The 14,746-nt window shown below is 38.7% G+C and overlaps 1 protein-coding gene across 7 annotated transcripts in view; it reads right to left on the bottom strand.

The window, feature by feature from the left end:
- Positions 1–7,551: 7,551 nt before the first annotated feature.
- Positions 7,552–14,746, bottom strand: part of MRPL42 (mitochondrial ribosomal protein L42) — a 28,779-nt gene continuing 21,584 nt past the window's right edge. For all 7 annotated transcript variants that reach the window (XM_055395713.1, XM_055395716.2, XM_055395715.2 and 4 more), the window contains exon 6: positions 7,552–7,724. In XM_055395713.1, coding sequence (XP_055251688.1) covers positions 7,679–7,724 — 46 coding nt within the window. In that variant the 3' untranslated portion in view covers positions 7,552–7,678. The remainder of the gene's footprint in view (positions 7,725–14,746) is intronic.

The following is a 14,746-nucleotide window of genomic DNA, read 5'->3' as shown; positions in this document are numbered from 1 at the left end:
TGCTGCAGTCCATGGGGTCGCAGAGTCGGACGTGACTGAGCGGCTAAACTGAACTGGGTTATGGAGGAGGAAGAGGTGAATTTCGATAGAGGGGAAAGAAAAGAGGGTCTGGGGAAGATATTGTATCAGTCAGGAATGAGATCTCATCTCTGAGTCCACAGTGGCTTGAATTCTATAGGTTCTTAATAAAACTTGCTGAAATTGGGCTTCCTGCAGGAAGATAATAAATAAATGTGAGGTGATTTTAGTGATGCTACTACATCTAAGGGGATGCCTTTTGGTAGAATTAGAAAACACACTTCTTGCCCGTGAATTGAAGTCTTAATTTCAGAAGGTTTAACATTACATTAGAAATCAGTAGGGGGCTAACAGCTGAGCTGTAACTAGGAAAGTATTTCTTTAGCATTGGAATATTTGCAAATTATTTTGGTAAAAATATTAGCAAATAATTTTGAACTTTGGTGGAAAAAAAAATCTGAGAAATCATTCCTTTTGACTATAAGCAGTGGAAATATTTATCTATGCCTTCAGCAAAAGAAATGGTTTGCTAACTTCTTGTGTTTATACACTGATATCCAAGTTGACTCATTTCTGAATACACATCTGAAACTGAAAAAATATTCTTTGATGGAATTCTCCCATCCGAAATGAAGGAACATGATGTCTTGCTTTCTTCTTTTCTTAAAAAGGCTTGAATCTAATTAAGGTTGCTTCTGAGAATATGTGGAAACTACTCTTTGTTGCATATCGATATCATTCCAGTACTAATGTTATTATGTGCTTAGCTGCAGGCACGGAAGAACTAGGGCATAATATGACAGAGCCTTTAATTGCTGAAAAACCACAGAACTTATCCCCAGGAGAAAAAAAAACAAACACACAGATACAAAAATTCTCAAAACTCTACACAATCTCCGGAGTTTCAGATACTTCCAACCCAAATTCCATTTACAAAATCCTTTGGTTAAAATCTTCTGCAAAATCGTCAACAAAATATTACCAAATCAAATCCAAAAAAAGCCTAAAAAGAATTATGCGCCATGACAAAAAGGGATTTGTCCCAGGTGTGTAAGACTGCTTCAACACTCAGAAATCAGTTAATGTAATCCATCAGCATTGAAGAAGTCAGAGGACTGACGACCATCTGATTTTAACACTTATTATAGAGCTACAATCATCAAGACAATGTAGTATTGGTGAGTGAACAAACAGGTCAGTGAAACAGAGTCCAGAAATAGACCTGTACAGGAGTCAACTGACCTTTGACAGAGGAGTGAAAGCAACAAAAGTGAGCATAGAATGCCTTTTTAACAAATAGTACTAGAACAGCTAGACATCCACATGCAAAAAAAAAAAAATCTAAACATTAACTTTCCACCTTTTCCAAAAATTAGTTCAAAATGGATTACAGATCTAAACATTAAAAGCAAAACTATAAAACATTTAGAAGATAACATAGGAGAAAATCTAGATGATCTTGGGTTTGGTGATGACTTTTTTAGATACAACACCAAAGACACGATTCATAAAAGAATTGATAAGCTAGCCTTCACTTCAATTAAAAATGTCTGCTTTTTGAAAAGACACTGTCAAGAGGATGAAAAGATAAGCCATAAACTGGGAGAAAATATTTTCAAAAGACACATCTGATAAAGGACTATTATCCAAAATAAACAAAGAACTCTTAAAACTCAACAATACGAAAATAACCCAATTAAAAATGGGCCCAAAACGCTTTAACATTGTGGTGATGGCTACAGAACTCTATGAATATACTAAAAACTATCTAATTATATACTTTAAATGGGTGAATTGTATGGTATACGAATTCTAACTCAATAAAGCTATAAAAAAAAAAAAAGGGTCAAAGACCTTAACGGATGCTTCACCAAACACATACAGATGGCAAAGAAGCAGATAAAAACATGCTCCACATTCTATGTCATCAGAGAATCAGAGAAATACAAATTAAAACAAGACACCACTGCACACTATTTACAATAACCAGGACATGGAAGCAACCTAAATGTTCATCGCCAGAGGAACAGATAAAGATGTGGTACATACAGTGGAATTTTAGTCAGTCATGAAAAAGAATGCGATAATACCATCAGCAGCAACATGGGTGGACCTAGATATTCATACTAAGTGAAGTCAGACAAAGGTAGGTATCATATGGTATCACTTATATGTGGAATCTAATGTCAAAAATGATACAAATGAACTAACTTACAAAACAGAAACAAACTCACGGATTTTTTTTTTTCTTTTGATGTGGACCATTTTTAAAGTCTTTATTGAATTTGTTACAATATTGCTTCTGTGTTATTTTCTGGTTTTCTGGCCATGCAGTCTCTGGAATCTTAGCTCCCTGAAGAAGGAATCTAACTCGCACCCTCAGCACTGGAAGGTGAATTCTAAACCACTGGACCACCAGGGAATTCCCTCACAGATCTTGAAATTAGACTTAAGGTTATCAAAGAAGAAATGTGGGGGAAGTGATAAATCAGGAGAATGGGATTAACATATACATACTGCTGCTGCTGCTGCTGCTGCTAAGTCACGTCAGTCGTGTCCGACTCTGTGTGACCCCATAGACGGAAGCCCACCAGGCTCCCCCGTCCCTGGGATTTTCCAGGCAAGAACACTGGAGTGGGTTGCCATTTCCTTCTCCAATGTGTGAAAGTGAAACATACTACTATACATGAAATAGATAACAAAGACCTACTATATAACACAGGGAACTCTACTCAATATTCTGTAATAACCAGTGTAAGAAAAGAATTTGATATAACTGATTCATTTTGCTGCACAGTTGAAACTGACACACTGCACTCAACCATATTACAATAAAAATTTTTTAAAAAAGAAATAGTCTTCTTAAAAAAAACTATTCACCAGGATGCATTAACAGCACTCTTTATAATAGGGAACAAATGGAAATAATGATTATGTCTAATGGCATGCGTGCACGCTAAGTCTATTCAGTAGTGTCTGACTCTGTGCGATCCTATGGACTGTAGCCACCCAGGCTCCTCTGTCCAGGGGATCTTCCCAACCCAGGGATCGAACCTGCGTCTCTTAGGTCTCCTGCATTGGCAGGCAGGTTCCTTACCATTAGCACCACAGGGAAAGCCCACATCTAATGGTATGGAGTTAATTAAAGTATTACATTACAGTTTATAAAATAATATGCATCTATTAAATGAGAGTACTGATACAGAAAAAAAATGCATGATACTAAGTGAAAAAGCAAGTTATAAAACAATATGCATAACAAATACAATTATTTTTGGAAATATGTAACAAAATAGCCCAGGGAAGAAAGGTAGCAAAAATGTTAGTGTTATCTTTAGATGGGACAATTATAGATAATTTTATTTTCTCTTTATTTGGTCTCTAATTTAAAAAATAATGATACATTATATTCATGGAGAAGGAAATGGCAACCCACTCCAGTGTTCTTGCTGGGAGAATCCCAGGGATGGGGAGCCTGGTGGGTTGCCGTCTATGGGGTCACAGAGTCGGACACGACTGAAGTGACTTAAGAAGAAGAAGAATTTAAAAAATAATGATACATTATATTCATGGTTAAAAAGCAACATCATTAGAAAAACTAAGTAGCTCAGTAGATACTAGTTAAGTAGATACTATGCTCCTTAAGAAGGGTCCATTTTTTGTTACTGGCCCGGCAAAATACCTCTTCATAGTAGTAGGGGTACAATAAATGACTAGATCAACAGAATGAATAATGGCTTTACTTAATTTCACTGCCGTTACTTACTCTGTTTATCATTCTTACCTATCGAATACCCAAATAGTATCTGCTAAATTAAGTATATCAAGTCACTGCCCTTTGGGTGAGGAGTGCTCAAACCGAACCCTATAGGAGAGTGCCCTCTGGTGGTTTCACAGACCATGCTTTTTATCAATTTGAAGTATGTTAACAACAATCTTGATAGTATATTAAAAAGCAGAGACATTACTTTGCCAACCAAGGTCCGTCTAGTCAAGGCAATGGTTTTCCCCGTGGTCATGTATGGATGTGAGAGTTGGACTGTGAAGAAAGCTGATCGCCGAAGAATCAATGCTTTTGAACTGTGGTGTTGGAGAAGACTCTTGAGAGTCCCTTATACTGCAAGGAGATCCAACCAGTCCATTCTAAAGGAGATCAATCCTGGATGTTCATTGGAGGGACTGATGCTGAAGCTGAAACTGCAATACTTTGGCCACCTCATGCGGCGAGTTGACTCACTGGAAAAGACTCTGATGCTGGGAAAGGTTGGGGGCGGAAGGAGAAGGGGACGACAGAGAATGAGATGGCTGGATGGCATCACCGACTCTGTGGATGTGAGTCTGAGTGAACTCCGGGAGTTGGTGATGGACAGGGAGGCCTGGCGTTCTGTGATTCATGGGGTCGCGGAGAGTCGGACACGACTGAGCGATTGAACTGAACTGAACTGAACTGAACAACAATCCATTCCCTTCTCCAGGGGATCATTCCCACCCAAGGCTCGAATCCAGGTCTCCTGCCTTGCAGGTGGACTCTTTGCCATCTGAGCCACCAGGGGAGCCCCAACATCAATCCACCTCACCAATGGAAGGAAATCGAGAACAAGGACTAGGTAGTAGTATTTTCATGAAGCTAAGTTTATTCCATTTAAAGAATCATCAGACCTTACATATTTTTTAAATTTCTGAAAAAACAAACAAATCTTCCATGAAATGTTAGTGATGGCAGATAATAGGTTACACCTCTGAGGTGGAAAATGGGAGAAGCTGAGTGGAGGTGAAGGTGGTGATGAAATATGTACTTACTCAGCAACTCATGAAGACCAGAATTCCAGGAACTACAGTGTTAACTACAATGATACTTCCAGCACAAATATAACTAATTCTCCAAAGCACTCACATGTATATGTGCACTTCGGACATCTCACAACCAAACAATCTCTATTTAGTAGATCCTTGCATTTAGAAGAAAATTTTAGTTTTTATTACTACTTTTATAACATGGCATATCTCAATCTTTGTAATATTTTGGATGTAACAACCTGAAACAACTATTTTTGAAGACCTATCACCAAATATAAGTGGTTAATATTCCAGATTATCAAATTCTATTGATGTCTTTCCTTTGCTTTTCCCACCAAATGAGTAACATATTATTTCCTTTATACTTTCCTATTACTCCTACATTTTACTGAACACTTGAACCTTCACCTTCCTTTATGAAAAGAACTAGATTAAGCAATAGAATGTGAAATCATTTTTCACATCCAATTTTAAAATATCACAAATATCGCACAAGTTTGAATAAAGTAACTTTCCTTCTTCTTAAAAGACTCTTCACTTCCTAAGGAGAAATCACAGAGGCAGCAATGCTGACCATATATAAGCTGGTAGGGAGAAGGCAATGGCAAGCCACTCCAGTACTCTTGCCTAGAAAATCCCATGGACGGAGGAGCTTGGTAGGCTGCAGTCTATGGGGTCGCTAAGGGTCGGACACGACTGAGCGACTTCACTTTCCCTTTTCACTTTCACACATTGGAGAAGGAAATGGCAACCCACTCCAGTGTTCTTGCCTGGAGAACCCCAGGGACGGGGAGCCTGGTGAGCTTCCGTCTGTGGGGTCACACAGAGTCGGACACGACTGAAGTGACTTAGCAGCAGCAGCAGCAATGATAATCAACAGAATAAACTATTAACATTCTTATAAGAGGAACCAAAGATCAAATTGCAGAAAAATCAGAGATCAAATTGCCAACATCCGTGGGATCATAGAAAAGGCAAGACAGTTTCAGAAAAACATCTACTTCTGCTTTATTGACTATGCCAAAGCCTTTGTGTGTATCACAACAAACTATGGAAAATTCTTCAAGAGAGGGGAATACCAGACCACCTTACCTGCCTCCTGAGAAACCTGTATGCAGGTCAGGAAGCGACAGAGCTGGACACGGAACAACAGACTGGTTCCAATCAGGAAATGAGTACATCAAGGCTGTGCATTGTCACCCTGCTTATTTAACTTATATGCAGAGTACATCATGAGAAATGCTGGGCTGAAGCACAAGCTGGAATCAAGATTGCTGGTAGAAATATCAATAACCTCAGACACGCAGATGACACCACCCTTATAGCACAAAGCGAAGAACTAAAGTGCCTCCTAATGAAAGTGAAAGAGGAGAGTGAAAAAGTTGGCTTAAAGGTCAACATTCAAACAACTAAGATCATGGCATCCAGTCCCATCACTTCATGGCAGATAGACAGGGAAACAATGGAAACAGTGACAGACTTTATTTTCTTGGGCTCCAAAATCACTGCAGATGGTGACTGCAGCCATGAAATTAAAAGCTGCTTACTCCTTGGAAGGAAAGTTATGACCAACCTAGATAACACATTAAAAAGCAGAGACATTACTTTGCCAACAAAGGTCTGTCTAGTCAAGGCTATGGTTTGTCTAGTAAGTCATGTGTGGATGTGAGAATTGGACCATAAAAAAAGCTGAGCATCAAAGAATTGATGCTTTTGAAATGTGGTGTTGGAAAAGACTCGAGGGTCCCTTGAACTGCAAGGAGATCCAACCAGTCCATCCTAGAGGACATCAGTCCTGAATATTCATTGGAAGGACTGATGCTGAAGCTGAAACTCCAATACTTTGACCACGTGATGCAAAGAACTGACTCACTGGAAAAGATTCTGATGCTGGGAAAGACTGAAGGCAGGAGACGGGGACGACAGAGAATGAGATGGCTGGATGGCATCACCGATTCGATGGACATGAGTCTGAGCAAGCTCCAGGAGTTGGTGACAGACAGGGAAGCCTGGCGTGCTGCAGCCCATGGGGTTACAAAGAGTCGGACACAACTGAGTGACTGAACAGAACTGACTCTTATAACACCAGTTTAGTTTAGTAATATTAATGTTCTAATCAGAGTTGCATGTGTTCTGAAGCAAGCAGAATTTTTGAGACAGCCATAAAAAATGTCAAAATGAATAATATATTCTTTCTAGGAAAGTAAAAATTCTTGGGTGAAAAACACCTCTTGTCATAGTGATGCATTGTTAAAAAGCTCTGGAACCTGACAGTGTGGATCCTGGCTCTGCCACTTGCTAGGTAGGCAGAGTTCAAGTCACTCAGCCTTATCTGTAAAATGGGGAAGATGCTGTTTCTTCAGAGGATTATTTTGAGAATTTAATAATATTGTAAACAAAGGACCTAGCAGATAGTAGAAACTGACTAAAATGTAACTAATTATCCCCTAGAGCCACAAGAAAGGAAACATTATAACATCTTTTTCTATGTGAACAGCATGAGTTTCTTTGCAAAAGCAATTTAAAATCTTCAGAAGAACCACACACATTTTTATTAATCATATTTATACTACTAACAGTATTTGGTTGATAAAAGTACTTTAATCATACTAGGCACATAAAAATAAATACTAGACTTAAATAACTTAACAGGAAAATACTATAAAATAGGCTTTTTAAAATTCAGATTGTCAAATTCAGAATTACTTACTATATATAAAGAAATACACATACTAATATATGAAAAGATGTTTTATTATTATTTTACTATATAACATACTAATGAATACACCCAATTGTATCTTCTCAAAAGGCAAATGAGATCCAGGGTAACATTCCTCTTCGATTCCTGAAAACATCGATATCATCTGTCTTTTGGAGGATTCAGTTTCCTACGACGTCTATGATACCTTGAAAAGAAGAAAACATTTAAGATATGATTATTTTAATAAAAGTTAACTATTCCTGATAGAAATCTCAAATGTGAAATTTGTTGTGAAAATTGTTATTCTATTAATTAAGCATTTGGAAAGTCTTTTTTCACATCTTGAGGTAGTTTCAATATGGTAATCTAGATGACTGTTCCTTAACTTAAATCTAATGACTGTATTTGGAGCAAAGAAACACCACATTGTGAATATGAAGAATACACGCTATTGAAGTTTTATTTAAAAGGGGATGATCAGCTCTAAATGGAAGCCTCTTGAGCTGCAAAATCATGTTTTAATAAACAATAAAATATAATTAGTAGTATGTATATGGAAAATGTGCAATATCACAAAAAATGGAAAAATTACAAATTAAAAGTGAGAAATCTTTTCCCTTGTTTTTACAATCACAATTTTTAAATTATAATGCACAATCCAAGTATAAGTATGGTGATCTAAGCAATATCAGACCCAACTGCTTAAAGTATGTATCAGTATAACATTTGAAAACCAGTGTGGCACTATCAAAAAATTTTTTTATTAATCATAACTTTTGATCTAATAATTCCTCTCTGGAAATCTATCCTAAAGCAGTAAGTAGTTAAAATATTAACTATCTTAATATGAAAATATTAAATATATAATATTAAATGTTAAAGGGGAAAGGGATGAGAAAAGGATTCAAATTTATATATACAGTATGATTAAAACCATGTAAAAATAGGCAAACTATTAAAACTTATGTATAGAATGAAAGAGAAATAAAAGGCACTGTTAATGGTGACTGAGTTTTCACCATGGAGAACTCTGTTTTCAATCTCTCTTTTCAATTCTTTTTTCAGGAAAGAACTCTTTCTTTACTGAGTCAAGAAAATTTCTGCACAGAGTACACGTGCTTTCAGTGATGAGTTCTCTTCAAAAATTCCCTTAAGGCGAGACTGTGGCAAATTGATCTGAGCTAATTTTTAACTTTTTTGCTAGTGTGGAAATTCAATGTAAAGATATCTATACCAATGAGTGACAAGGCATGTATCTTATATCCTTCAGTTGTTGTGATTAAGCTTAAGTATTTTTTTGCTTATCTTAAAGGTTTCATACAGGCAACTTTCCTATATACTGCTTTTAGATAAACTGCAAAATATAGAAATTAAGTTAAATAAATGAAGTATATCTATATATACTGACACGGAACACTAAGTTGCAAGATAACACATACAGCATATTCTCACTTACCTAAACATGTCTACATATATTTACATTGGCATTGGGAAGATTATGGTTTTCTTAAGGGCTCCAGTTATGTGCCATATAATCAAGGTTTTACTAGTGCAACTGTATTCCTGAAAGATGTTCTGTAAAAGTTGTGAGACACAGAGGAGGGGTTTGGGAAATTACAAACTTCCTGAAAATATTTATTAAAATTTTGAACATGTATTTATTTTCCTGGGAAATGGATTAATAGGTTTCGTTGGATTCTCAATGAAGTCTGTGGTTCTAAAAATCTAAGCACTGTCCTTCACAAGTGTGATTCAGCTTACAATGCTCAAACATTTTCACTACTCAAGATGCTTAAGACCCGAAAACACTATGAGACCTTGATAGCCCTGAACCTAACAAAGTCAAATTCTAAAATATGCTCAATAAATGTCAAATAGCATTTACAGACTTTTTATGAAGCATGAGCGTCAACACTAGGAAACAAACACCTGAATTTTAAGGTGCTCTTATGACTTTTCATCTAAACTGGGATCATTTAAAGAAAAAAAACCTGCTCTATTAATAATTAACAAAACAGTTAAACTGAGTTCCTGGCAAGCCAAAACGTATTGTTACCAATCTTAAATTACACAATGACTCAGTGATATCTGAAAGATCTGTCCACAGTTCTTAGTCCAGGACACCCCCTGGTTTCCAATGCAGCTGGATGTTCAATGTTTCCTACTGATGGTGGGAATTAATTTTTGTTGACTCCATGGGGAAATATTCAAGTCGCTCTTTATTTATTTTTTAAAATATTTATTTAATTAGCTGCATTGGGTCTCAGTTGTGGCACATGGGCTTTACTCATGGCATGTGGGATCTTCATTCCCAGACCTGGGATTGAACCTGCATCGCCTGCACTGGAAGCAGGATTCTTAACCACCAGGCCACCAGGGAAATCCCTCAAGTCGCTCTTTAAAGAGGTATTGCTACTCATATATTTATGGAACTGCTTTATATTTCAGAAATTTAGAATTATGTTCCATATCCTTCTTACTTTCAATCCAGACTTCTTTCAATCCTTCCATCCTTTTTCTCAACATAACTTTATATTTGGTGGAGTTATGTTACCTATTTCCTTTTTTAAGAGATATTATGAAAATCAGAATCATTCACTTATTCATTTGTTTTTAAATATGTGGAGCATCTACTATATAGCAGGCATCATTTTTAGGCGCTAAAGTTTCTGTGGTACACAAAACATGAATGACAAAATCCCCACCCTCATGAAGCTTACCTTCCAGTGTATTAGACAGAAAAATAAGATAAACAAGTTGGCCAAGGAAGGCTTCAGTGATAAAAACTCCAAAGAAGAGGTGATGGAATTCCATCTGAGCTATTTCAAATCCTAAAAGATGATGCTGTTCAAGTTTTGCATTCAATATGCTAACAAATTTGGAAAACTCAGCAGTGGCCACAGGACTGGAACAGGTCAGTTTTTCAAGTCCCAAAGAAGGGCAATGCCTAAGAATGTTCATGCTACCATACAATTGCACTCATTTCACATGCAAGCAAGGTAATGCTCGAAATCCTTCAAGCTAGTCTTCAACAGTATGTGAACTGAGAACTTTCAGATGTACAAGGCAGATTTAGAAAAGGCAGAGGAATCAAAGGTCAAACTGTCAACATCCACTGGATTATAGAAAAAGCAACAGAATTCCAGAAAAACACCTACTTCTACTTCATTGACTATACTAAAGCTTTTGACTGTGTGGATCACAACAAAGTGGAAAATTCTTAAAGAGATGGTCCAGACCACCTTATCTGCCTCCTGTGAAACATACATGCAGGTCAAGAAGCAAGGGTTAGAGCCAGACATGGAACAACAAACTGGTTCAGAACTGGGAAAGGAGTACATCAAGGCTGTATATTGTCACCCTGCTTATTTAACTTATATGCAGAGTGCATCCTGCGAAATGCCAGGCTGGATGAATCACAAACTGGAATGAAGACTGCCGGGAGAAATATCAACAACCTCAGATATCAATAATCTGGATCATCGCAAAAGCAAGCGAGTTCCAGGAAAACATCTATTTCTGCTTTATTGACTATGTCAGAGCCTTTGACTGTGTGGATGACAATAAACTGGAAAACTCTGAAAGAGATGGGAATACCAGACCACCTGACCTGCCTCTTGAGAAACCTGTATGCAGGTCAGGAAGCAACAGTTAGAACTGGACATGGAACAACAGACTGGTTCCAAATAGGAAAAGGAGTACGTCAAGGCTGTATATTATCACCCTGCTTATTTAACATACGTGCAGAGTACATCATGAGAAACACTGGGCTGGAGGAAGCACAAGCTGGAATCAAGATTGTCAGGAGAAATATCAATAACCTCAGATATGCAGATGACACCACCTTTATGGCAGAAAGCGAAGAACTAAAGAGCCTCTTGATGAAAGTGAAAGAGGAGAGTGAAAAAGTTGGCTTAAAGCCCAACATTCAGAAAACAAATATCATGGCATCTGGTCCCATCACTTCATGGCAAATAGATGGGGAAACAATGGAAACAGTGACAGACTATTTTCTTGGGCTCGAAAATCACTGTGGACAGTGACTGCAACCATGAAATTAAAAGATGCTTGCTCCCTGGAAGAAAACCTAGACAGCGTATTAAAGAGCAGACATTACTTTGTCAACAAAGGTCTGTATAGTCAAAGGTATAGTTTTTCCAGTAATCACATATGGATGTGAGAGTTGGACCATAAAGAAGGCTGAGGACTGCAGAACTGATGCTTTTGAACTGTGGTGCTGGGAAGATTCTTGAGAGTCCCTTGGACTGCAAGGAGATCGAACCAGTCAATCTTAAAGGAAATCAACCCTGAATTGGAAGAACTGACGGTGAAGCTGAAACTCAAGCTCCAGTACTCTGGTTACATGATGTGAAGAGCCAACTCATTGGAAAAGACTCTGATGCTGGGAAAGATAGAGGGCAGAAAGAAGGGGATGACAGAGAACGAGATGGCTGGAAGGCATCACCAGCTCAATGGACGTGAGTTTGAGCAAGCTCCAGGAGACGGTGAAGGACAGGGAAGCCTGGCGTGCTGCAGTCCACGGGCTGCAAAGAGTCAGACACGACTGAGTGGCTGCAGACCAGCGACAGTAACGGGCCTGAGGTGGCAGGAAGGGCTGAAGAACAGTAGAGAGGCCGTGAGGCTGGAGCGGCCTGAGGGTGGGCGAGACGACTGAAGTGAGAGCAGGAAGGCAATGGAGGGCAAGACCGCGGAAATTCTTGCAGGTAACAGGTAAGGCCTGTGGTTTTCTGAGTGAGATGCAAAGCTGCTGGCGGTTTTTCAATAGAAAAATTGTAATAACAGACAGAATTCTGGCTGTGTGCTCAGAACAGACTGCAGGAAAGCAAAGGCTGAAGTAGACAGACCACTTAGAAAGCTTCGTCTATGAACCAGGCAAAAGATAATGGCACAGATGGGCTGACGGCAGAGGGAATGGTGAGAAACAGCCAAACTGAGACATTGTGGAGATGGAGGCACCAGGATCCGCTGATAGACCAGATGCTGGGGGTGAGACAAATAGAAAAGTTAAGAATGATGGCACCAAGTTCTGGCCCAAGCAGCTAGAAGAATGGAACTGGCATTAACTGAGACAGGGAAAACTGCAGGAGAAGCTGGTTTGTGAGAGACCATCAGAAGCTCGGTTCAGTTCAGTTCAGTTCAGTCGCTCAGTCGCGGACTCTCCGCGGACTCTCCGCGACCCCATGAATCACAGCACGCCAGGCCTCCCTGTCCATCACCAACTCCCGGAGTTCACTCAGACTCACGTCCACAGAGTCGGTGATGCCATCCATCTCATTCTCTGTCGTCCCCTTCTCCTCCCACCCCCAACCTTTCCTAGCATCAGTCTTTTCCAGTGAGTCAACTCATCGCATGAGGTGGCCAAAGTACTGCAGTTTCAGCTTTAGCATCAGTCCTTCCAATGAACACCCAGGATTGATCTCCTTTAGAATGGACTGGTTGGATCTCCTTGCAATCCAAGGGACTCTCAAGAGTCTTCACATAAAGTTAAGGATGTCCATTAAACAAGTCAAGTAGGAAATATAGGTCTGGAGGTCAAGGGACAGGAAGAGATAGATCTGGGAGCCAATGTAGATGGTATTTAAACCCATAAGACTGGATGAGATCACTGTCTTAGGGAATGGACAGAAAAGATGATAGAACCAAGGACTGATCCTTGGGGAACTCCAAAATTTAGACATAAGGGAAATGAAAAGGAATCAGAAAGAGAAACCAAGATATTAATAGTATATGAACTCTGGATATGTAAAAAATATAAAAAAGAGTTTCAGCAAACAGTAAGGTTGAATTAACAAGAAAAATAACAGGAAACTCAAATAGAACCACTAGGAACTCTGCAATATTGCTAAAATGATGTGCTCTGCAAAGAACCATAATGGAAGGAATGCTCCACTAACTTTTATTTTTTTCATGCCAACTGAGGAAGACTGAAGACAGGAAGAAGAGCTTGGACACAGATGCTGGCAACTTAGGGCACTGATATGTCCTGCATCTTGAGTACTGGCGACATTAAAGGCCAACAGGAGACACCTCAGGGGCTGCAGAGAAGAGCAAACTGACTCACAATCAGGTCCTCAACACCTGTATACAGAAGAGCTATCTAATGCAAACTACTATAGGGAGTACAAAGAAATTGATTTGTAGAAGGAGTACCTTTCACAGAATATATTCAAGACCCATTACATCAGGTAAATTATAATGTAGTGATTTAGCTAGGGTAATTTGTTTTCATCATCTATAATATCATCAAATAGGAAGTAGCAAGAACCTCATGGTTACATACGCTATATTTTTTAAAAATCAATCTTTGCACAACTGCCTATAAAAATGGGCAAAAGGCAGAGGGGAGGGAACCAAAAGTTCAATTTAATCCCAAACCCACGGCCTGAATTTTCTCATCGCTCATTCTCACCCTGAAAATTCAAACAGTTCTATACCCAGTCTCAGTATAAAGCCCAACTCGAACAGGACTCTTTGAATTGCCAACCTAAAGTAAACAAGATCATCGGAATTAGGCAAAGGGCTTCCCTTGTAGCTCAGTCGGTAAAGAAGCCAGGAGACTGGCTTCAATCCCTGGGTTGGGAAGATCCCCTGGAGAAGGAAATGGCAACCTACTCCAGTATCCTTGCCTGAAAAATCTCATGGACAGAGGAGCCTGGTGAGCTGAAGTCCATGGGGTTGCAAAGAATCAGGCATGACTGAGCGACTAACACTAATATCCAGTTCATAAATTTAGTGGTAACAATTCTAACAGTGGATCTCCATATGTGAGATAACCTAAGCCCCAGTGTTTATTATCTACTGGACTATCTCAGCATCAATTCTGTACAGTCATACTACTTATGCTTCCAGTCCACCCCACTGTGGGTGAGGTCAATAACTAAATGCAAGTAGGCTCAGGATTGAATAAGGTAGGCAACACCCTGGGATCATAAAGCCTTTGCTGACCTTGATTCAGAATCTGACAATAAAGAACATCTTAATGCACAGGTGACCTACCTAGATAAAATGGAAATTAAATGAATTCTCGTGACTTAACAGCTCAATTCTGAAAATAAAACTTCCAAGAATCATAGGAAAATTTACCAGTGGACCAACCCAAAGACTACTATAAAGTACAGCTTCAAAGAAAAACAACACCTTCAAGAAACTGGAAAGATAATTAGGTAAGATAATATCCCATCAAAGAGTGACTTAGTACATACACAC

Source organism: Moschus berezovskii, chromosome 6 (genome assembly GCF_049115385.1).
Source record: "Moschus berezovskii isolate FMDL1 chromosome 6, NW_MosBer_1.0, whole genome shotgun sequence".
In the NCBI taxonomy this organism is placed as follows: domain Eukaryota; kingdom Metazoa; phylum Chordata; class Mammalia; order Artiodactyla; family Moschidae; genus Moschus; species Moschus berezovskii.
The sequence above is the reverse complement of the archived record's forward strand: the minus strand, read 5'-3'. Positions and strand labels throughout refer to the sequence as shown.